The following is a 24,365-nucleotide window of genomic DNA, read 5'->3' on the forward strand; positions in this document are numbered from 1 at the left end:
AAACTTGCTTACGACTAGGTAACATGAACTTATCAGAAGGCAGAAAGCTTGCAGTCCAAACTTTCTGATTCACTGATTTTACTGGATGACCTTGGACAAGTCATTTAAACCCCCGGCTTTGGTTTCCTTATCTTAAGGCCAGACAAATCCATCCCTTCCCTATTCTTGGGGATATCTTAGGGATGCAGTCAAAGAAAAGTAGATGATGTGCTAACACTTTGAGCTCCTGAGAAAAGAGCTGCATTTAATTCAGTCAATGGGTATCACTCTCTACTCTGGTACTTTCATTCTATGCAAGTCTAGCAGATAATGCTGGCTAATTAGATCTGTCTCACCTACGCAGTGTAACTAATGCAGTGAGTTCCATTGGAACGTGACACTTGTACAGCAGGTGCTTTTACGAGCCCCATCTATTTATTAATCATCCTCTTTAGAGAACTTACCCAGAAGGCATAGAGCTGGAAAATGGGCGTGTCATGTCTGTATCCGTTCTCCAATAGATTTCTGCAGAAAAGCTGACATACCTTTTTAAAAGTTGATTTAGTAGAGAGAAAGAAGAAACACCATTTGTACTTGGAAAATAACATTTCTTTTAGAAAGTGTGAAATTGTTGATTCTGTGAACACAGGTCCTGGATCAAGTTAAAATGTATGTAAACCAAGCTTCCATAGCACAGCCTTCTGAAAACCCAAGTCTAGGAGACTTACAGTGGTTTAAAGGGTGAAAAGGTCATGGGTTTGGCATTCTAGCAAAGTACTTCCCTACTTCCCACCTAGGGTCATACTTTTTTGTTGAATAGAGCATTTCTATTGGGATTTGGGGTGGGAGCTGTGGACACCTTGGCAAATATTAGACAATTAGTAAGTGAATTTTAGCCCAGCCTTGGTTCACCCCTGTGGGACAGAAGCCAGAAATTCTTTAAGGTGATAAATGGAGTTGTGTTTTATGTTATAATTTTACCCTCCCCTATTCTTTCATAACCCTCTGCTTTCTTTGTTACCCTCTTCCAATTCTCTTTTGCTGACCTGAACTGTCACATTTTGAAACCTCCTCTGGATTAATTCACTTCACTAGTCCCTCAGATACCCTAACACGAACACCAACAGACACTGCTTAAAATAATAGAGATTGCCTCTAGCCTTTGTCCCTGCTTCATGACAAATACATATTAGTATGAAGCCTATAAACCTTTAGTTGTAAAGAAAATGCTTTGAACTACATACAAAATTTTTATTGAAAACTTCTAATTATTCCATTCCTGCATATTAATAGTATATAGGGAAGGAACCATTTTTCTTCTATACACTTAAGTTCATACCTGAAGCCTGTGAATTAAAGTGGCAAAAGACAGATATCAGAAGAAAAAGATATACACATTTTATTGATTTTTTTTTCAAGATAAAATTTATTTTATTGAACTTTATCAATTTAATATTTAAAATTTTACATTGATAGGAGCTTCACAGAATAGAAGAGGCAGTTAGACTCAAGAGCTTATATACTATTTCAGTAAGAGACCATAAACTGTGGAGAATTGGCTAGGCAAAGGAAAAGTTTGGACTCCTAGGGACAGTAAATTGTGGGAAGGTGACCAGGATGTATATGGTGGATAAGGGTTGTTTAGTCAAGTCTGTTGTGCAGACTCCACTCTGGTGACTAAGAGTCGTCTTCTCTTCCTGGTATTGAAGATACCCGGCATCTTTACAAATGGGAATGGGTGCCCTGCCTTTGTAGACAGATGGCAGAGGGAGAGAGCTCTTCTTCATCTGCTATTTCTCAATTGACTCCAACTCAAAATAATCCTTAGGTCATAGTGGCTTATTTGGAGGTGTCATATTATGACCCCCTTCAAGTATAATAATTGAGAAAACACATTCTATCCTAATAAGACTATTCTATTTAATACAGACTATAATAGACTATATTTTAATAAGACTATAAATATATATTCGGATATAGTCGAGGCTGAAGGTGTGAACAAGCAGAGCTATGTGAGTATCTATCCCTTCAGCTGCCCCTGCTTTGAAATCCAGCAAGATAGCTCTTTTTTTTTCTTGTAGCAATTTAATTTTTAATACAATTTTTAAAGGTTACTTGCCATGGACAGTGGTTACAAAATATTGGCTACATTTCCCATGTTGTACAGTACATCCTTGAGCCTGTCTTTCCCCCAATAGTTTGTATCCTCCACTCCCCCACTGCTGTATCCGTATGTCCCCCCAGCCTCTCCCCTCACTGGTAAGCACTGGTTTGTTCTCCATATCTGTGAGTCTCCCAGCAAGCTACCTTATTCTAATTTTTTTTGTTTGCCTGGTGGACATATGATTATTTTATTGATTTACAAAACGGGCCCCTGACTGTACACCCTCTGTAACACTGCCAGTTGGTTACGCCGGGGTCACAACAAGGAATCCTACCCATATTCAGAGCGCAGTGCCCCTAGCAAATGAAGCAATGATTGATTTGTATTTGCAGATTATCACATGTGTCTCCGTTTTGGTTTTTCTGTCTGACAGCAGCAGCGTGCAGGGTCAAAGACAGCCGGCCCCCCATGTCAGTGGTCTAGGATGGCCAGTGAAGCCACCAACATCCCCAGTCCTGTGGTGCGCCAGATTGACAAGCAGTTTCTGATTTGCAGTATATGCCTGGAAAGGTACAAGAATCCCAAGGTTCTCCCCTGTCTGCACACTTTCTGCGAGAGGTAAGCCTCTGTGCTCGGAGAAGGGGTTTCACAGACTGACTTTCTACTACCTGCCAAAGGGTGCTGTCCAGAATTCTTCAGTTACCTATGGGAGATGAAAGTCTTTTGTGCTTCTGATAGATATCTAGAAACGTAATCATGAGTTGCAAAGAATTTACTTTCAAGGAACTACAAGTGGGCGGAAGCAATCCAGTAGCTACTGATTTATTTCCACGGGAGATGGAGCATTACATATTTTAAGATTCAGGTTTTTAAACTTCTCCCTTTGTTCTTTGTGAAACCATTTTTGCCCTCATAGAGAATCTTTGATGAGGGCCAATTAAAAGTCTTCCCAGGTGCTCAGATGGTAAAGAATCTGCCCATAGTTCAGGGGGAACCTGGGTTTGATCCCTTAGTTGGGAAGATCCCCTAGAGAAGGGAATGGCAACACTCTCCAGTATTCTTGCCGGAGAATTCCATGGACAGAGGAGCCTGGTGGGCTACAGTCCATGGGGGTCGCAAAGAGTCAGACACAACTGAGTGAAGAGTTTATATTTACATAATTAAATATGTATCATTTTCTTCAGCATAACAAATCAGATAATATACATGCGTATATGAGGGGTTAGTTAAAAGGAGTTTTCTTCCAGAGATACTTCAGAAGACACATACTAATGGTGTATTTGAACATGATGATATTTCAGATGAAGAAAAATCTATATATATGTGTGTGTGTGTGTGTGTGTGTGAAATAACTGTAAATTACCTGAGTATTCGTTCTTGAATAGTTTTTTCCACTGAGTTAACCAGTTTTCACAATATATTTTTACCCTCATGTACCCCATCAGCAATTAGGCATAAAAAATATTGTTGGTAATTAGTTTATCTGTGATCTAATTTTAGTATTTCCCTAGTAAGTTGGCATATTTTTCTTAACAAATGTTAATTATGTGTTATAGCATTTAGTAATACAGCAAATATAGCATTTTATTATTTAATACACATAATTAAAATTTTCTACCTCCTATGATAGAACAGAAAATTGGTGTTTTCAGTGACTTCAAATCAATGCTAATTACATTTGCCATCCAGTTTAATGTACACTTGTTGTCTCCCTGAACATGCTTTGAGTTGATTTCCTTTGGAAAGTCTCAATTACAATAGGATAGCCACACCCTTGGTGGTGACGGATGGATGAGAAAGTGGATTTGTTACTGGTGGTTGTGGTGTTGTGTTTTGCTCTTTGTTTTGGGTTGTTTTGTGTGTGTGTGTGTGTGTGCGCGTGCATGCATGCACACAAGTGCATGTACAGTTTTTTGTTTGTTTTAAGCGGTGGTATATAGGGCACTGATACTTTGTACTTTATTCATAATTTTATAATTTTGAACATAATTACAAGTACTGAGTACTTTGTAATTCATATTCCAAAATGGCAACAAGGAGAGTGGTTTTTCTCCCTGACTCAGTGGACATGGCTGAAACATGACCACCAGCTAACTGTGACATGCCCCTGGACTCACATGGGAAGGTCATATGTGATATTCAGGAATCAGGACAGCTGGGCACTCTTATGCTCACTGCTGAGAGTCACTTGGCTTGAGCCTGGCAGAGCCGCCGGGGTTCGGTGCCTGCTCAGGCTGGTGTCTGGTTCCCATTCCCTTGCTCTGACTGGTGAGAAGCAGCACTTCCAGACTGCCCTGGCTGTCCCTCTTGCGCTGTCTCTTAGGTCTAGCCCAGGCCACTTCCACTCCACATCCAATAGCTAGTGCTGGAGGTTTTCAAGAGCCAGCAAAGCGAGTCCCTAGGGAATGCCACGTGAAAGTTGTTCGAGCATCATGTGCACTGAACTGATTTCCTTTGCAAGGTGTTGGCAACTTTCCTTAATGAGAACATTTTATGTAGAGACAGAAATTCACGGCTTGTCTCACTGCCAGAGGAGAGGAAGACGCAGGACCATTGTCTCCACCTCTTGCTGGGCACAAACAATGGCTGCTCGGTGGACAGCCACTCTCTTACTCTCATTTCTTCCAGAATGCCATCAGTGGGGCTTGGAGGATGCAGACACAGTCCCTGGCTTTATGAAGCTTCCAGCCAAGAGAAGCAGCCAGTCATTAGCCACCTAGTCACTCAGATTAATAGGAAATTAAACCAGTCACAACGGCCACGTACCTGAAGTACACAGGCAACCGTATAATAGGAAGTGTGGCTCTAACGCAGAAGGCTTCCCTGCAGAAGGGATGATTAGGCAGAAATCCCAAGGATGAAGAAAAATTAGTTTAGCAAAGCAGAGTAAGCAGAAGAAAAGAATTTCAGGTATGTTGCAGAGGTGTAGAGTGAGAGGGACCATGACACCTTTGGAAGAACTTAAATAAGCCTCGGGTGACAGATGTGCAGCAAATTAGAGGAAGACAGAAAATGCAGATGCCAGATCAGATAGGTGCGCAACCCACATCCTCACGTGTGGATTCTTGTCTTGGCTGTAAGAACGGTGGAAGCCACGGAAGGCTTTCATCTTAGATGTGAGGGGAGGAGATTAAAGTTTACATTTGGGGAAGACCACTCTGGTTAGAATATGGAGAAGGATGAGGGGGATACAAGGTAGATGACAGTATACCAGGGGTAGGGTGACTGCAGAAACCTAAGCAAGGGTGGTGTGATACAGACGAAGAGACCTGGGCAGCCTGGAAAGACACTTTCGGGCTTCGGTGATGGGTTGGATATGAACATTGAAGACCAGTAAGGGAATTCTTACTGTTTTAAGAACCACTCCTGGTTTGGGTTTGCTTAGACGAAAGGATGGAGATGCAGTTTACTGCTAAGAAGGAGGACAAAGAGTGTGGGAAGATCATGGGGTTGGTTTTGGACAGGTGGAGTTTTAGGACCTGTGAGATCTCTAACAAGAGATGCAAGAGAGCAGTTGGTGTACAGGTATGGGGCTCAGAGGAGGCATCCATGGGAGGAAACGTACATATGAGAGCGTTACGCTTATTGTTATGTAGTATAATACCCCAGGGAGAGAAGAGGGCTTATGATAAGCCTTGATGAAGTCCAGAGTATACTGACTTTCAGTAGGAGAGAGAGAGCAGGCAGAAGGAGAGCCAGGTGAGTGTGGTATCATAAGGCAAGGAAAGATAAAAAAGGAGTGGGGAGCGGGGGAGTGGACAAGCTTGATGAATGACAGCATTGAAAAATGTGTGTTAGATTTCAATGTTGCTGGTGACCTCAGCAGAAGTTATTTCATCCCTGATACTGATTCAGTGCTCTCTACTTGTGTGACATGTGTGCGTGCGTGCTGAGTCACTTCAGTCGTATCCGACTCTGCAAACCTCACAGACTGTAGGTCTCCAGGCTCTTCAGTCCATGGGATTCTCCAGGCAAGAATACTGGAGTGGGTTGTCGTTTTCCTCCTCCAGGGGATCTTCCCAATCCAGGGATCAAAGCCACATCCTTATGTCTTATTGGCAGGCAGGTTCTTTATTATTTGGGTCTCCTGGGAATCCCTGTGTGAAATTGGGAAAGTCAGTTAACCTCCTTGATGTCAGTTTTCCCATCTGCAAAATAAGAGAAATGGGGAGAAATAAGAGGTTTTCAAATTCTGTTTGTCATAGAAGCTGGGAAACATTGTAGTTATGGCAAGCTTAGATTCTGGGGCCAGATCGCCTGGGTTTGGACATCTAAGTCCCTTGGGCAAGTAGCCTACCCTCTCTCTGCCTGTGTTTCTTCATACATTTAAAAGTGATCCCAGGATCATTGTAAGTATAGTTGACCCTCAAACACATGAACCGCATGAGTTTATCATTTGCATATTGTTTTCAGTAGTTAATACTACAGAATGACAAGATCTGCAGATGGTTGAATCTGTAGGTGTAAACCCTGGATGTGTAGGAACTGGCTAATTGAAGGGCTGGCTCTGAGTCATGGGTGGATTTTTGGATTTTCCACTGCACCGGGGGTCAGCTCCCCTAACTCCACATTGTGCAAGGGCCCACTATACTTTATATTTAGTGACAAGTGTGTGGGTCCATCATTATTAATGTGGCGTAGCTCAGTCAGTAAAGTTTCTGCCTGCATTGCGGGAGACCTGGTTTCATTCCTGGGTGGGGAAGTTCCCCTGGAGAAGGGAATGGCAACCCACTCCAGTATTCTTGCCTGGAGAATCCCATGGACGGAGGAGCCTGGCGGACTCCTGGCAGGTTCATGGGATCACAAGAGTTGGACACGACTTGGCGCTCTCTCTTTCTTTCTTTGCTGATTAAGTGAATGAAATTCATGGCTCTTAAGGAGAGGTAAGAAGAGATGGTATGTCCCATCCCCATTTCAAACAAAGCATTTCCACTTCGATGTGTTTTTAATATCTGAAGTCTGCTTATGATCTTGTGTGTACAGAGTGTCAATGCTAACAAGAACAAAAAGTGACATGTTTCCCCCAATTTGTGTAAAATTCCACAAATTCGTGAATGCCATACCAGCCACTCTAGGCCAATGTTCTTAACCTCAAATGGGCATACAGATTGCCTGGGAGTCTGATTCATCAGACCTGGAGTGGGCCCTGTGAGTTGGAGTCTGCATTTTTTCCAAGCTCCCTGGTGAGGCCAGTGATGCTCACTCACCATGGACCATACTTTGCTTGTGTGGCAAAGCTCTTGGAAACAGTACCAAACTAAACTAAACTGAAGTTGCTCAGTCATGTCCGACTCTTTGTGACCCCTTGGACTGTAGCCTACCAGGCTCCTCTGTCTATGGGATTTCCCAGGCAAGAGTACTGGAATCAATGAGATTTTCCTTGAGCATCACTTGTCCAGATGGCTGACCAGTCCAATGTAATGTGACCTGTTGACTTCAGAAATGCACTTTTTCTAGCGAAGGAGACCACAACGAAAGTTTATGCAGAGCAGCTTTGTGCCTACCGCAGGAGCCCTACCATGCTGACAGCCCCGCTTCTGCCCTGGACAGGTGCCTGCAGAACTACATTCCCGCCCACAGCTTAACCCTCTCCTGCCCGGTGTGCCGCCAGACCTCCATCCTGCCCGAGAAGGGGGTGGCCGCGCTCCAGAACAACTTCTTCATCACAAACCTGATGGATGTGCTGCAGCGATCTCCAGGCAGCAGCGCTGAGGAGTCCTCCATTCTGGAGACCGTCACCGCCGTGGCTGCAGGGAAGCCTCTGTCATGCCCAAACCACGATGGGAATGTAAGTGAGGCCCTGCGGGTCAATCCTGACTGAGGGGCTGCTTGATGGGGGAGGCTTGGGGCAATCAGAGGGCATCAACTCTGAAACAGGACTCCACCTGGAAAAGGAGTGGTTAACAATGCCTTTACCATCCTCAGATTATTTTGCCTGCTTCCTTTCTCTGACCAAATTTATGTGAATAATAAAATCAGTTTTCATTGTGTTCACTTTGCACTAATTGCTGGTGTTTCCCCAGGAGGGCAAACTCACAACTGTTTGCCAGCTGGGCATAGTTTGACCCATAGAAACATCTGTGTTATAAATTATGGATAGAGATTAAATAGTAGATAAGTTCTGCAAACTGAGAATGATTATTAGAATGTTACAGTGTTTTATTTTTCTTGTGAGGGAAATTTTTCTCATGCTCCATTAGATCCTGTTGCTGTTGCTGCTGCTAAGTCGCTTCAGTCGTGTCCAACTCTGTGCGACCCATAGATGGCAGCCCACCAGGCTCCCCCGTCCCTGGGATTCTCCAGGCAAGAACCCTGGACTGGGTTGCCATTTCCTTCTCCAATGCATGAAAGTGAAAAGTGAAAGTGAAGTCACTCAGTCGTGTCTGACTCTTATCGACCCCATGGACTGCAGCCTTCCAGGCTCCTCCATCCATGGGATTTTCCAGGCAAGAGTACTGGAGTGGGGTGCCATCGCCTTCTCCGTAGATCCTGTTACTTAATCATAAATAATCTGAAGTTATGTGAATCCCTGATAAGAGATTATAGACTGGAGTCCAGACTGTGTCCTGCCATCAGCAAGCATAGTAACTGTTACATATTCAGGAGGACCTGTGTGTTCATCAAAAGAGGACTCACAGGAGCTGTGTAGCCTGAAGAGGCAGCACTGCACAGCAGCTGACGGCCAGCTGATTCAAATCCTGCTCTGCAACTCATTTCCTATGTCGGATTTGGCAAAGCTTTGACAGATTTACTAAACTCTCTGTTCCACTTCCTCATTGGTAGAAAGAAAGTAATAGTCTACCATACAGGATTAAGTAGAGAATTAAATATTTAAGTCCTAGAAAATAGACAGTAAGCTCTCGATAAATATTAGCTATTGAAATTGTTTCTAATTAATGATGGCTTCCTGGTGACTCAGACAGTAAAGGGTAAAGATGTAGCAGATGTGGATTCAATCCCTGGGTTGGGAAGATCCCCTGGAGAAGGGAATGGCAACCCACTCCAGTATTCTGGCCTGGAAAATTGCACGGCCAGAGGAGTCTGGCAGGCTACAGCCCATGGGGTCACAAAGAGTCAGAGACACCACTGAGCAGCTAACACACATACACAATGACTTACTTCACTTTTCAAAAACATAGTGACCACTTCAAAAGTGTGTGAAACTGGGACTTCCATGGCGGTCAAACGACTAAGACTCTGAGCGCCCAGTGCTGAGGGCACATGCTACAGCTGAAAAACGAGATTGCACATGCTGCAACAGAGATGGCGCTCCCAAGTGCCGCAGCAAAGCCCTGGGGCAGCCAAACGCATGAATAGATAGATGGATAAGTTGTCTTCAGAGTGTTTCAAGCTGAACTGAGGCAACAGAGGTTGTTAGCAAAGCAACAACTATGAGCCATAGCTAATAATTGTTCGTTTACTCTCTTCCCGCCTTGCCTCAGTCTCACTGGCCTCCTAGAACCTGCCGAGTGGTTTCCCACCTTGGGCCCTTACTGTTCTCTGGTTCTTTACGCCTGGAATGCTCTTTGCCCCGTCTGTGTGGCCAGCTTATTCTCACCCTCTGTGCCCCAGCTCACAGCTCTCCGCCACAGAGCAGTCCTGTCTAGCCCACCATCTGAGGCAGACCACCTCTGACTCCCAGCTACCCGCTGCTCACCACCGTCTTGGTTTCCTTCATGACATTCAGTGTTCTGCCTGCCTCCATCTGTGTATTTGCTGGCTCTCCTTCGAGAGTGAGCTCCCAGGGGGAGAGGCTGTGTTGTTCATCATACCGGTGGCAGTAAGCACAGCGCCTTACACGTGAAAGTGTACGTATAGAAAGAGGCCAGGCAGATGAGACAAAGCAAAGGCTACTTACTCAGCACTTGCTGAAACAAAGAGCAGGACCATCACGTGTGTTCTGTCAGAGTCAGGCAGACGAGTGGGGAAGCTCTCTCTGGAAAAAGGAGGAGGCTTCAGGTGTGCCCTGATGGGGAGTGGCTAGCTGGGGAGGCAGGAGGACTAATGAGAAGGGGGCACTCTATGTGACTGCTCCGGTGCAGATCTGACTTTCTCAGCTTGGTCCTAAGTTGAAGGCAGAGACAAAAATTAAAGATGTCAGTTATATCTCTTAGCCTTCAGGGGCCAGTTGTTGCAGAAGTTATCATTTAGCTTTTGGGATTATTGCCAGAGAAGCAGTGTGACTTATGGAAGCCTGGCTTCCTGGGTTGTTTTCTTGAGGATACAAGGTTTGGTGTGGGTTGTTTCCCTGTGGATACAAGGGTTGGTGTGGGTTGTTTCCTTGAGGATACAGGGCTGGTGTGGGTTGTTTCTCTGTGGATACAGGGGTTGGTGTGGGTTGTTTTCTTGTGGATACAGGGGTTGGTCTGAGGTGTTCCTTTGAGGATACAGGGGTTGGTGTGGGTTGTTTCCTTGTGGATACAGGGGTTGGTTTGAGGTGTTTCCTTGAGGATACAGGGGTTGGTGTGGGTTGTTTCCTTGAGGATACAGGGGTTGGTGTGGGTTGTTTCCTTGAGGATACAGGGGTTGGTCTGAGGTGTTTCTTTGAGGATACAGGGGTTGGTCTGAGGTGTTTCCTTGAGGATACAGGGGTTGGTGTGTGTTGTTTCCTTGTGAATACAGGGGTTGGTCTGAGGTGTTTCCTTGAGGATACAGGGGTTGGTCTGAGGTGTTTCCTTGTGGATATAGGGGTTGGTCTGAGGTGTTTCCTTGTGGATACAGGGGTTGGTGTGGGTTGTTTCCTATGGATACAGGTGTTGGTGTGGGTTGTTTCCTTGAGGATACAGAGGTTGGTGTGGGTTGTTTCCTTGAGGATACAGAGGTTGGTGTGGGTTGTTTCCTTGAGGATACAGGGATTGGTGTGGGTTGTTTCCTTGTGGATACAGGGGTTGGTGTGGGTTGTTTCCTTGTGGATACAGGGGTTGGTGTGGGTTGTTTCCTTGAGGATACAGGGGTTGGTGTGGGTTGTTTCCTTGAGGATACAGAGGTTGGTGTGGGTTGTTTCCTTGAGGATACAGGGGTTGGTGTGGTTGTTTCCCTGTGGATACAGGGGTTGGTGTGGGTTGTTTCCCTGTGGATACAAGGGTTGGTATGGGTTGTTTCCTTGAGGATACAGGGCTGGTGTGGGTTGTTTCTCTGTGGATACAGGGGTTGGTGTGGGTTGTTTCCTTGTGGATACGGGGGTTGGTCTGAGGTGTTTCCTTGAGGATACAGGGTTTGGTGTGGGTTGTTTCCTTGTGGATACAGGGGTTGGTTTGAGGTGTTTCCTTGAGGATACAGGGCTTGGTGTGGGTTGTTTCCTTGAGGATACAGGGGTTGGTCTGAGGTGTTTCCTTGAGGATACAGGGGTTGGTCTGAGGTGTTTCCTTGAGGATACAGGGGTTGGTGTGGATTGTTTCCTTGTGGATACAGGGGTTGGTTTGAGGTGTTTCCTTGAGGATACAGGGCTTGGTGTGGGTTGTTTCCTTGAGGATACAGGGGTTGGTGTGGATTGTTTCCTTGTGGATACAGGGGTTGGTCTGAGGTGTTTCCTTGAGGATACTGGTTGGTGTGGGTTGTTTCCTTGGAGATGCAGGGGTTGGTTTCCTGGGCAGATTGTGGTCAGAATTCTGTTTTTACATGGTCCAACCACTGTGCATTGTAGTGTTCAGTTTCTCAGAAGCCAAGAGTACATATTTTTGAACAAGTGACCAGACACCATGCTTGGTTTCTCACACATTTCTTTGTGTAAAGTAGGTATTGGTTACTTTCATTTTATAGATAAAGAAACTGAGAATTGACCAGTTTAAGTCACACAGCTAGCTGACACATCATAAATGCTAGACGAGAGGAAATAGCATCCTGAGTTTTTTGGTAGCCAAAACAAGAGAGACATTGTGTGTTACATTTTTAATTATCTAATTGAAAGCATGGGCTTCCTTTGTAGCTCGGTTGGTTAAGAATCTGCCTGCAGTGCAGGAGACCCGGGTTTGATCCCTGGGTCAGGGAAGATCCCCTGGAGAAAGAAATGGCAACCATACCATGCTCTCAATAACTATAGGTTTTCTGTGCACTGTACTCCAGGGGAGCATTACCATGTAAGTTTTGTCAAGGGAACTTGAAGGGTGCCTTCTTATAACCACAGCTCTTAGTAAATGCTAAGGCTGTCTCCTCCTGGGGCCCACATTCTAAATACTAGTCTGAGAAGGTGTCTCTATCACATACAAGAATTTCCTTAAAGTGTAGTCCAGGCAAGGAACTTTCTGCAGATCTGACTTGATAGAGAAGCACCATTTTAGAAACATTAGGAGACTGCTGTAGACCTGGGTCCAAAATGGGGTATAAAAGACAACCGTGTGGAATGATAAATAATGGTAGCTAAAAAGATTACATCACTGAGGAACGCCAGGTGTGTCGTGGAATTCAGGAACGAGCTCCCGGCGCAGCACAACTGGAGCATGGCGATGCGCCCGTGAGGTGGAACACTGGTGGGCCACAGAATACAGGGCTGAGCCTGGAGAGAAATTGTGATGGGCTGGGGGTGTCATCAAGGAAAGGTCTGGCCTACACTCCATGGGCAGTGAGGAAGCATTCAAACCTTTTAAACAGGAGATGGGTATGTGGCATTGTGGAGGAACACAGCAGCAGAGATTGGAGGCTGCAACACCAGTTCTGTTTGGCACTGAGTTGTCCAAATGAGAGATGATAACAGAACAAGAAGGGCATTAGTGGATTTGGAGAATGAAGGATGAATTTCGGAGAAAAGAGTAGTCTTTTATTTGATCATCTCTGCGTGTGTTTGTGCTCAGTCGTGTCTGACTCTTTGAGTCCCCATGGACTGTAGCCCACCATGCTCCTCCGTCCATGGAATTTTCTAGGCAAGAATATTGGAGTGGGTTGCCATTTCCTACTCCAAGGGATCTCCCATACCCAGGGATCAAACCCACATCTTTTTGTCTCCTGCATTGGCAGGTGGGTTCTTTACCTTTGGCGCCACCTGGGAAGCCCCTTTAGAATCTACCCCCCCACAAATAAAAAGGCATATACTAAAATGTGTTGAACTATTAAGCTATTAAGATGGTGAGAATTTGAGCAATTCAAATTTATCAAAAAGTCACTTTAAAAAAATTATTTTCTCTTGTATAGACCAAGTTCCCACACCACAATGAACTAAAATTACATTAGCAACATGATATAGACTTCAAATCTTTTTTAAAAGCTTATAATTATTTAACCAAAGAAAATAGAAAAATTAGATTATTTACAAAATATTGAAAGTGGAAACTTTATTAAATGTATAATATAAAGTCATATCTATACTCAGAAAATTTTATAGGTTTAAGTATTTTCTTTTATTTAAAAATATTCCATTTCAAGAAGTTAGGGAAAGAACAATAAAATAAATATATGGAACACAAAATAAACGAAAATAAAAAAGACAACCTTGGAGAGTTTGAAAATCCTGAAACAATTGTGTTGATGAATAAATCCAAGAGCTGAACTCTTTTTTATTAATTAAATAATTTGATAGAGCACCAAACGGTAAATATAAATTAATTGAGACTAATAAAGAGATTAAAAGATTTTAAAATTAGCAAGTCAATTCTCTGCTAAAGACTAAGATATTGAAAGCCTGAATGAAATAGATCATTACCTAGGAAACTAAAAATGATCAAAAAAACCCAAGGTGACTTAAAACTTCAAAAAAAAAAAAAAGAACCGGTGAAAGTTAATTTAAAACTGAATGCTTTGGGGACTTTCCTGCTGGTCCAGTGGCTGGGACTCTGCCCTCCCAGGTGGGGGTGGGGGGCAGTGCGGGAGTTGGGGTGGGGCAGATCCAATCCCTGATGGGGGAACTAGATCCCATAGGAACAACTAAGACTCAGTGCAGCCAAGTAAGAAAAAATATTAAAAAACAAACAAACACTGAATGCCTTCAAACTTGTATAAAACAGACATGATTCTGATTCGTAGTATGTATACTTCTGAACCATAAAAAAGGTAGGGAGCTCCCAAATTCACCTATGATATAACTCTTGACACCAAAATCTAGTGAAGACATAAGAAAACTTTGAGTCACTAAGTTTATGAAAGTAGCTGTACAATTCTTATTTAAATACCCCAGCAAACTTTTACCATGTAAGAGCACTTATTAAGAAAAATATGAGTATCACAAAAGAAAATGAACACAGAACTTTAAGAAAGTCAGAAGAGATATGAACAGTTGATAATCGTAGGAGGAAATAAATGTTAACTGTCACAAATAATTCTTCGAGATTGTTTTCTGATCATGCCTAAGCAATAGAGACCCTTGGATGTCACAGGCTGCTAAGAAGAAACTCTCTCAAAGATGCTAATTCCAGCAAAGGTAAAGAAGCCTTTGGGTGAAACTTTCCCTTGTTTCTCTACCAAAAATATCACATCACATCACATTGAAAATTAACTCTAAAGAGTCAGATCCTCCTGGAGGTGTTTTGAGCACTTTCTCTATGCTGAGTCATTATGATTCTTTGGAATCGTAAGATGTGTAAACCAGCAAGAGGCCTTGGAAAATGAACTGCGCTTCTTTAATCATTCTGTTGTTCCATCTTGGATCCTAGGAGTTCACTGCCACTGCTTTGAAACAGGGGTCCTCATTACATATTCAAGCCAAATACATGCAATATTACAGATAATTGGCTGTGGTTAATTGCCATGGGTAAATCTTTAAAAACAATTCAAGCGTCTGAAGGTTAATAAAATCGGGTAATTAACAATGAAGCAGGATGTTGCCGTCATAAACTGCCTGGTGCTAGTTAGCACATGTGGATGAAAGCCTGTCATTTACTTTAAGTGCTGTGACACTGTCTTCTAATTAAACTGCCACCGCTGCATTGTTCAGATACAAAGAAAAATGGGAATAATGGTCAGTGATTTAACAGGTTCTTTGCACTTAAACCAGACATTTGAGCTCATGCCTTAAAGTCCCAAAGCACAAATAATCCTTAAGCCCTGTTGTTGCTGGCTTCGGTGCCTTACTAAGGAGGACGTTAAGAGGTGTGAAGGAGAGATCCTCATGAAGAATTCCTTGCCAAGAATCAGCCCCCACTTCCAAAAGCCTCTGGATTGGCTGCAGGGCCCTGACCATCCTTTATAGCTCGCTATTATGCATATAGTCCTGCCATCCTCTCTTCTAATGAACCCAAACTTGACTACCTGTCAACAGCCACAAGCTCATCCAGGCCACCCAGCACTGGGAGCACCAGAGTAATCTCACCCAAGATGGACGAGCTCCGCTGGGTCGCTTACTCCTACTGTGAGGTCTCAGCTTGAGTCAAAGCTGTCAGAACCAAGGACAAGCATTAGAGAATAACTAGTTGTTGATGTTTCAAAATGATTTCAGGGCCTTTGCTTCCCAGGAAACAACTAGGACTCGGTACCAGGGACAGTTACACAGGTCTGCTGCTGTCTTTTCAAAGATAGAATTTTTTTTAATTGAGGTAAAAATCACTCAACATAAAATTCAGCTAACTACTTTATTAGTTTTTTAGATTTTTACTTGATGTGGATCTTTTTAAAAAGTCTTTACTGAATTTGTTACAATACTGTGTTTTATGTTTTGTCTTTTTGGCCAAGAGGCATGTGGAATCTTAAATCCCTGACCTGTACCCTCTGCATTGGGAGAGTTGACCGTTGTACTGCCAGTGAAGTCCCTGTTTTCATCACTTTTTATTTTGGCTGCACTGGGTCTTTGTTGTGGCGAGCAGGGCTCCTCTTCATTGTGGTGTGTGGGCTTCTTATTGCGGTGGGTTCTCTTGTGGAGCAGTAACTGCAGTGTGTGGGCTCAGCTGACCCACAGCACGTGGGATCAAACCCACAGCCCAGGGATCAAACCCACATCTGCATTGGCAGCTGGATTCTTTACCACTGAACCGCCACTGAAGTCCTTCTTAGTATATTAAAAAGGTTGTGTAAACATCACTACTATCTAATTCCAGACGTTTTTCATTATATCCTCCAAAGAAACTGTGTACCTGTTAAGCAGTCATTCTTCATCCCCTCCCCCCACCCCAACCCTTGGCACCTGTCACCTGCTTTCTGTCTCTAAGGATCTATTATGGACATTTGATATAAATGCAGTCCTGCAATATGTGGCCTTTTGAGTCCAGCTTCTGTCATTTAGCATAAGGTTTTCAAGGTTCATCTATATTGTAGTGAATATTAGAACATCATTCGTTTCTTTATGGCTAAATAATTTACCACAATTCATTTATCCGTTCATGAGTTGATGGATATTTGGGTTGTTTCCACTTTCCACTTTGAGCTGTTATGAATAAAGCTGCTGTAAACATTCACGTATGGGTTGCTGGGTCATATGGTAGAGTTGAACAACAGCAAAGCATGAGAGTTCTGATTTTCCATATTCTTACCAACACTTGTTATTATCTGATTTTTTGAGTCTAGCCCTCCTAGGTGCTGTGATGTCTCATTGTGGTTTTGATTTGCAATTTTTTAGTGACTAATGATGTTGAAAGTATTCTCCTGTGAAAATTGGCCTTTCATTTAGTCTCTTTGAAGAAAAGTCTATTTAATTCCTTTGACAATTTTTGAATTGGGTTCTTGAGTTACAGGGTTTTTTTAATATGTTCTGGATACTGCATCCGTATCAGATGTATAACTAAGAAATATTTTCCCCGTTCCTTTTATGTTTCTGTTACTGCCCTTTGATACACAAATTTTTAATTTGATGAAGTCCAACTTATCTTTTTTATTTTGGCTTGTGCTTTTGTTTCATATCCAGGAATCTGTTGCCAAGTCCAAGGTCATGAAGATTTAACCCTATGGGTTTTTTCCCAGGATTTTTATAGTTTTAGTCCTTACATTTAGGTTGTTAATCTATTTTGAGTTAATTTTTATATATGCAGTGAAGTAAGGTTTCAGCTTCATTCTTTTACATGTAGATACCCAGTGGCTTTGACATTATTTCTTGAAAAAACTGTTTCCCTCATTGAGTGGTCTTGGCATCCTTGTCAAGAATCAATTGACCATAAATGTATTGTTTTACTTCTGAACTCTCAAATCTATTCCATTGATCTATATGCCTGTTTTTATGCTGGTAACACACAATTTTAATTACGTTAGCTTCATAGTTTCAAAATTTAGAAATATGAGCCTTCCAATTTTGCTCTTCAAACTCTTTTTTAAGATTGTTTTGGCTATTCAGGGTCCCAGTGCAGTTCTCTGTTAGTTTAGGAACAGCTTGTTCACTTTTGTGAAAAAAGAAGTTAGAATTTTGATAGCTGTTTCACTGAATTTGTAGATCAGTTTGGGGAATACTGCGCTCTTAACAATATTAAGTCTTCCAAGGCATAAGCATAAGTTATCTTTCCATTTATTTCCATTATTCTTTAATTTTTTCCAACAATATTCTGTAGTTCTCAGTGTATAAGTCTTAACATTTTCTTAGGTAAATTTATTCTTTAAATATTTTATATTCTTTTAGATGCTATTATAATGGAATTTTCTTAAATTCATTTTTTGATTTTTCATTGTTAGTGGATAGAAATACAACTGTTTTTTGTTTGTTTGATCTTGTATCCTAAAACTTTACTGAATAAATTTGTTAGATCTAATATTGTATGTATGTGTGTGCATGTGTGTATTCTTGGGGATTTTCCATATATAAGTCATCTCTGAAAAGAGGAATTTTTACTTCTTTTCCAATTTGGATGCATTTTATTTATTTTTCTTGCCTAAATAAATTCTTGCTCCGGTTAAAATTTCCAGTACATTGTTATAGAAGTGACAGAAGTGAGAAAAAAAAGAAGTGGCAAATGTGGACATCCTTTTCTTATTTCTGATCTTAGGGAATTACCATTAAAGAAGCTGTGGGTTTTTGTAAATTCCCGTTTGCAAGTTGAGGAATTTTCCTTCTAATTTGATAAGTGTGTTTTTTTTTATCATGAAAGGATGTTGGTATTGTCAATACTTTTTTTTTGCATTTGCTAATATAATCATATGGGTTTTCTTCCCTTCATCCTATTACCATGGTGTATTACATATATTGATTACTGTATGTGGATCACCCTTGCATTTCTGAAATAAATTCCACTTGGTCATGTGTTTAGTCCTTTTAATATGCAGCTGGATTAAGTTTACTAGTATTTTGTAAAGGATTTTTACACCTATATTCATAGGCAATATTAGTCTATAATTTTCTTTTTCCATGATGTTTTTGGCTTTGATGTCAGTATATTACCGGCCTATTAGAATGAATGAATGTTCCCTTTTCTTCTACTTTTTGAAGACTTTGAGGATTGGTGTTAATTATTCTTAAATGTCTGGTAGAAATCACCAGTGAAGCCATCTTGGCCTGGACTTTTCTTTGTTGGAGGTTTTTTGAATATTGATTCGTCTCTTTACTTACTATAGGTCTATTCACATGTTCTGTTTCTTCTTGGAGTTAGTTTTAGTAGATTCTGTGTTTCTAGGAATTTATCCATTTTATCTAGGTTATTTAATCTGTTGACCTACAGCAGTCCATAGTATTATGTCAATTTTGTTGATCTTTACAAAGAACCAACTTTTGGTTTCATTGATTTTGCGATTCGTTTTCTATTCTCCACTCTGATCTTTGTTTCCTTTCTTCTGCTTGCTTTGGGTTTAGTTCTTCTTTTTCTAGTTCCTTCAGGTGGAAGCTTAGGTTTATTGATTTGAGATCTTCTTTTTCATTGTAGACATTTACCACTATAAAATTTGCTCTGAGTACTGTCTCTCAAATTTTGGCATGTTGTTATTTTTAAATAAAAAAATCTCAAGCTATTTTTTAATTTCCTTTGTAATTTTTCTTTGACTCATTATTTAAGTGTATGTTATTTAATTTCCACGTATTTGTTAATTTTCCAGATTTCCTTCTGTTACTGATTTCTAATTTCATTCCATTATAGCCAGAGAAGATACTTTATATGATTTCAATCATTTTAAATTTATTGAGACTTTTGTATATGGTTTATTGTGGAAAATGTTCCATGTGTACATGGCAAAAATGCATTGTTATTGAACAGAATGTTCTATATGTACATGTTAGATCAAGTTGGCTTATAATGTTTTTCAAATTCTCTATTTCTTTACTGATCTTCCATCTAATAGTTCTATCATTACTGAAAGTTCAATATTGAAATCTTCAGCCATTATTATTGAACTGTCCATTCCCCCCTTCAGTTCTATCGGTTTTTGTTTTGTTAATAATTGTCATCTCTTCTTGACAGATTGACCATTTTGTCATTATTAATGTCCTTATTTAACTGAAGTATAGTTGATGGTCCTTTTCTGTCTGTTATATCCCTGGAGAAGGAAATGGCAACCCAGTCCAGTACTCTTGCCTAGAAAATCCCATGGACGGAGGAGCCTGGTGTCCATGGGGTCGCAAAGAGTCGGACATGACTGAGCAACTTCACTTTCTTTCCTTTCTTTCTTTCTTCCTGTCTGTTATAACAACTTTTGTCTTACAGTCCATTTTGTCTAATATTAGAATAGCCGCTCCAGCTCTCTTTTGGTTACTATTTTCATGGAATATCTTTTTCCATCTTTTTACCTTCAACCGAAAGTGAATCTCTTACAAACAGCATACAGTTCACACATTCAGCAGTATTATTATAGCTACTACGTATAAGGAATTACCTAGGCTCTGAGTTGTTTCAGTGCTCAGTAACTTAAAATCTTATAAATATTTCATAAAAGGGATATGAATAAAATTGCTTTAGTGCATGCATTCACTTTATGAAAAAATCAATCAATCTGTGTTAGGATTTATGCCATTTTTTTTTATATGTGTTATACTTCAAGAAAAAAATCCCCCCCTTCAAAGTGCTTTGGGAATTCAATATTGGAAAAAGTTATTTCCAGCTTGAGAGAATAAGGGGAATGCTTTCACAAAGAAACTTTTGGGCTTTATGTTATATTATTACCAAGAGTTCATCTTTAATGAGGATAAAGTGGTTTTATTTTCAAGTAAGCAAATGATACCATCATCATTATCATCGCTGCTACTGCTTAGGAACTTACTGTTTGTCAGTGCCAGGCATCGTCTGAGTTCTTTGTGCGAATTACTCCCTGAACCCTCATAGCAGCCCTGTGAAATAGGTTAGTAGGTTGCACAATTGTCTCCATTTGACAGAGAGAAAATTGAGACACGGTGAGGTCATGGGAAGTGATGGAGCCAGAAAGTGTTCTGTCCCACTCATCTCTTATCCAAACAGCAGCAGTTCTCAAGGTGCCATCCAGGAACTCTCATGGGTCCCCAGACCACTTCAGGGGATCCACAAGATCACAACTGTATGGTAATACTAAGCATTGTTTACCTTTTCACTCCCAATCTCTCAAGAGTATACAGTGGCATTTTCCAGAGGCTGTATGGCAGTGCTTTCAGGACAGACTGAACACAAACAGATACGAGAATCCAGCTGTCTTTTGTGAAGCCAGACCCTGAAGAGATTTTCAAATATGGAAAGCAGTGCCATTCTTCTCACAGGATTTTCTGTTTTGCAAAATATACTTTTCATAAATCATATTATTTATATTCACATTTAATGGGGCTTAGTTTTGCTTTTGATGAATTAATATCTGGAATGTTTCTCAGTTTCCACTTTTAATATAAGCAGCTGTAGATATAACTCACATAAACAAAAAGCATTTCGAGCTCTCAGTCATTTATAAAGAGTGCAAAGGAGTCCTGAGACTCAAATATCTGAGAACCACAGCACTGCGCTGTTCTGCCTTGGGGCAGTGGCCAAGTACAGCTGAGTTTGTGCCTGTAGCAGCTGCTCTGGAATCCCATCCACCTCTGTTTGAGACCTGGCACACAAAAGTTTATCTTTCCTTTTCTCCTGTGATGCTGGATCCTGGAGAGGCTGTGGGAATTACTGCGCACGTGCTGGGGAAGACCCAGCACCTGGTCAGCGCTCAGTCTGTGGCGGAGAACGGGAGCCGCTCTTGTGTCGCCCACAGGTGATGGACTTCTACTGCCAGTCCTGTGAGACCGCCATGTGTCGGGAGTGCACAGAGGGGGAGCACGCAGAGCACCCCACCGTCCCCCTCAAGGACGTGGTGGAGCAGCACAAGGCTTCGCTCCAGGTGCAGCTGGACGCCGCCAACAGAAGGTGTGCACACCCCCACTGCGCGCACGGCCGGCCGCCTGCGGCCTCCGGGTTTCATGTCCCAGTGGGATAGAAGGTTCATGTCACCTAAGTAAATTCTCCTTTGATCACAGCTCTGTGGTCATAAACTAGTGAGCGATAAGGGTGACCCCCTGCCCTTTGGTAAAATTCCAGTCCCCTTGTTATAAGTAAAGCACCTTTGTATGATTAAATGAACAAAATATACTCGAGGAAAATGCTCTCAGATCTCTGAAATTTGTGCCTGAAACCAGGCTTTCTGAAGAGCCTTTCTTAGCTACTGTTCTTGACTCACTTACAGGCCATTATGCCAACTGTGACTGGCTCCCCTTTGCTTGAGCCCAGCAAAAAGGTCTTCAGCAGCGATTGCTCAGTTTTCCTTCTGCTTCCTTGCCTCCAGGCTCTTTATTTGGCAAGGGTAGCTGTGTGAGATGAGAAAGATCAAAGGGAGGAAATAAACAGCCAGCTGAAAATAAATCTTTACCAATAGTTGAAGTGAGAAAAGTGTGGCTGTTCTGTACTAATTGAAAGAATTTGGAAACTTGCAAGAAGTTCACAGGAAACTCTGAGTTTGGGTCAGTTTTTCATGTGATTGGGGAAAAAGATATAGCTGTCTATTTAGAACAGTGGTCCTTGGGCATGGGCCATGATATCCCCTAGGGGACACTGGCAATGTCTGGAGACAATTTGGTGTCACAACTGTGTGTGAGGGAGGAGTAGAGGAAAGGATGCTGTTAAACATCCTGTAATACATAATAATCTTTTCCATTTTGCTGTATCATAGGATTTTGAATATAGCTGTCTGTGCTATACAGTGGGACCTTGGGCTTGTCCACTGTAGAGTATGCCTGATTTAGAGTGGGAGAAAAAGCCGAGGGGTTCTGAGAGCTTTGAGGTTTTGTACCATCAATTATTATAAATAAATGACTGAGGTAGATTGAAATAAGACATGGATCTTCAAAATCTCTTTTCTCAAAGGCAGTGATTATGGCATGTCTTATGATTCTGTTCTTCAGTTTTTACTTTTTAAAGATGATGAAAGGCATAGAAAATGTTTCTTGACAAAATATAGTGTTTGGATAGTTTTGTTTTTGTTTTACTATTTCCCTGTGGATGTTACTAGAATAACAAACTCTGACAACTGTCCTCCAGGCTCCCAGAAATAGATTCAGCTCTTCAGTTCATCTCGGAAATCATCCATCAGTTAACCAACCAGAAGGCCAGTATTGTGGACGACATCCATTCTACCTTTGATGAACTCCAGAAGACTTTAAACGTGCGCAAGAGTGTGCTGCTCATGGAGCTGGAAGTCAACTATGGCCTCAAACACAAAGTAAGACTCCAGCCATTCTTAGGACATCCCATAGTAGGCTTGATCCTGGGCCTCCCTGACGCCAGCTTACTGTTCCACCAGCAGCAAAGGGGACTCAAATGGGTTCTTAAGTGTCACTGTTGTTTGGTAAAGAGTAGCTTTTACTTGGAGAAGGCAATGGCACCCCACTCTAGTACTCTTGCCTGGAAAATCCCACGGACAGAGGAGCCTGGTGGGCTGCAGTCCATGGGGTTGCTAAGAGTTGGACACAACTGAGCGACTTCACTTTCCCTTTTCACTTTCATGCATTGGAGAAGGAAATGGCAACCCACTTCAGTGTTCTTGCCTGGAGAATCCCAGGGACGGGGGAGCCTGGTGGGCTGCAGTCTGTGGGGTAGCACAGAGTTGGACACGACTGAAGCGACTTAGCAGCAGCAGCAGCAGCAGCAGCAGCTTTTACTTAACAGCATATTTTTTCCTGTTTCCAGCTATGTTTTCCTTCTTGTTTTCACCAAAACTATGATTCTGTGGCCTTAAGTACCACTTTATAACTTGACTACATAAAAGACAAGGTTGAATATAAAGTAATACTTTCAGGATTTAGGGTTAAACTGGATTGTTTTCCTTCCTTAATTATAATGTCTAATAGTCTCTTGATGACTCTCTCACCCACACCAACCTGTTAGTCAACTTCAGAGTGAACCGTGACTGCAGCCTCTGTTTAACTCTGCACGTCCCATCACAAAACCAGGGATAAAAGCTTCTGATATTCAGATGTGGAGCTTTCATTTGTCTGGTTTCTGTTCCTTGAGCTGATGACAGGAGAACTTTGAACATTAGGGAAAGAGACTGAGTAATGAATACTTCAGATGTCAGGCATAGCACTCTGTCGCCACGCTCTGGGTGACGTTTCAGCTCACCCCAGACACATGATCCCAGAAATATGTGTGTGGGAGAGATGAGGCGAGGAGGACAGGAAAGAGAAGGGGCTGTGAAGGCGATTTAGGATTTAGCATTACAGCCGGGTTCACTGGGTTAAACGGAACCTCGCCCCGGGGCACTCCGTGGGCGGCGCTCAGCTGCTCGCTTTCCCCACAGGTCCTCCAGTCACAGCTGGACACCCTGCTCGAGGGGCAGGAGAGCATCAAGAGCTGCAGCAACTTCACGGCACAGGCCCTGAACCACGGCACGGAGACGGAGGTGCTGCTGGTGAAGAAGCAAATGAGCGAGAAGCTCAATGAACTGGCGGACCAAGATTTCCCGCTGCACCCGCGAGAAAACGACCAACTGGACTTCATCGTGGAGACCGAGGGGCTCAAGAAGTCCATCCACAACCTCGGGACGATTCTGACCACCAATGCCGTCGCCTCCGAGACGGTGGCGACGGGCGAGGGGCTGCGGCAGACCATCATCGGGCAGCCCATGTCTGTTACCATAACAACCAAGGACAAAGACGGCGAGCTGTGCAAAACGGGCAACGCCTACCTCACGGCGGAGCTGAGCACGCCCGACGGCAGCGTGGCCGATGGGGAGATCCTGGACAACAAGAACGGCACGTACGAGTTCCTGTACACCGTGCAGAAGGAGGGCGACTTCACGCTGTCGCTGCGGCTCTACGACCAGCACATCCGCGGCAGCCCGTTCAAGCTGAAGGTGATCCGCTCGGCGGATGTGTCCCCCACCACCGAGGGCGTGAAGCGGCGAGTGAAGTCCCCTGGCAGCGGCCATGTGAAGCAGAAGGCTGTCAAGAGGCCCGCCAGCATGTACAGCACCGGCAAGCGAAAAGAGAACCCCATCGAAGACGACCTGATCTTCCGAGTGGGTAAGGGGCGGGCGGCGT

The 24,365-nt window shown here is 42.7% G+C and overlaps 1 protein-coding gene and 1 long non-coding RNA gene across 7 annotated transcripts in view; one reads left to right on the forward strand and one right to left on the reverse strand.

Moving 5' to 3' along the window:
• TRIM2 (tripartite motif containing 2) overlaps positions 1-24,365 on the forward strand; it is a 127,685-nt gene that overhangs the window by 66,318 nt on the left and 37,002 nt on the right. For 4 of the 6 annotated variants that reach the window (XM_070386665.1, XM_070386669.1, XM_070386670.1 and 1 more), the window contains 5 exons: positions 2,517-2,701; positions 7,634-7,871; positions 21,047-21,198; positions 22,366-22,546; positions 23,624-24,347. In XM_070386665.1, the coding sequence (XP_070242766.1) occupies positions 2,517-2,701; positions 7,634-7,871; positions 21,047-21,198; positions 22,366-22,546; positions 23,624-24,347 (1,480 nt within the window). The remainder of the gene's footprint in view (positions 1-2,516; positions 2,702-7,633; positions 7,872-21,046; positions 21,199-22,365; positions 22,547-23,623; positions 24,348-24,365) is intronic. The other 2 variants (XM_070386666.1, XM_070386668.1) reach the window with 1 other exon arrangement.
• LOC138991504 (uncharacterized) lies at positions 2,604-24,148 on the reverse strand. Its single transcript, XR_011467487.1, has 4 exons — positions 24,011-24,148; positions 9,942-10,147; positions 7,755-7,968; positions 2,604-6,231 (listed from the first exon to the last, which is right to left on the reverse strand). It is a non-coding gene; the product is annotated as an uncharacterized lncRNA (long non-coding RNA).

Source organism: Bos mutus, chromosome 17 (assembly GCF_027580195.1).
Source record: "Bos mutus isolate GX-2022 chromosome 17, NWIPB_WYAK_1.1, whole genome shotgun sequence".
Lineage (NCBI taxonomy): Eukaryota > Metazoa > Chordata > Mammalia > Artiodactyla > Bovidae > Bos > Bos mutus.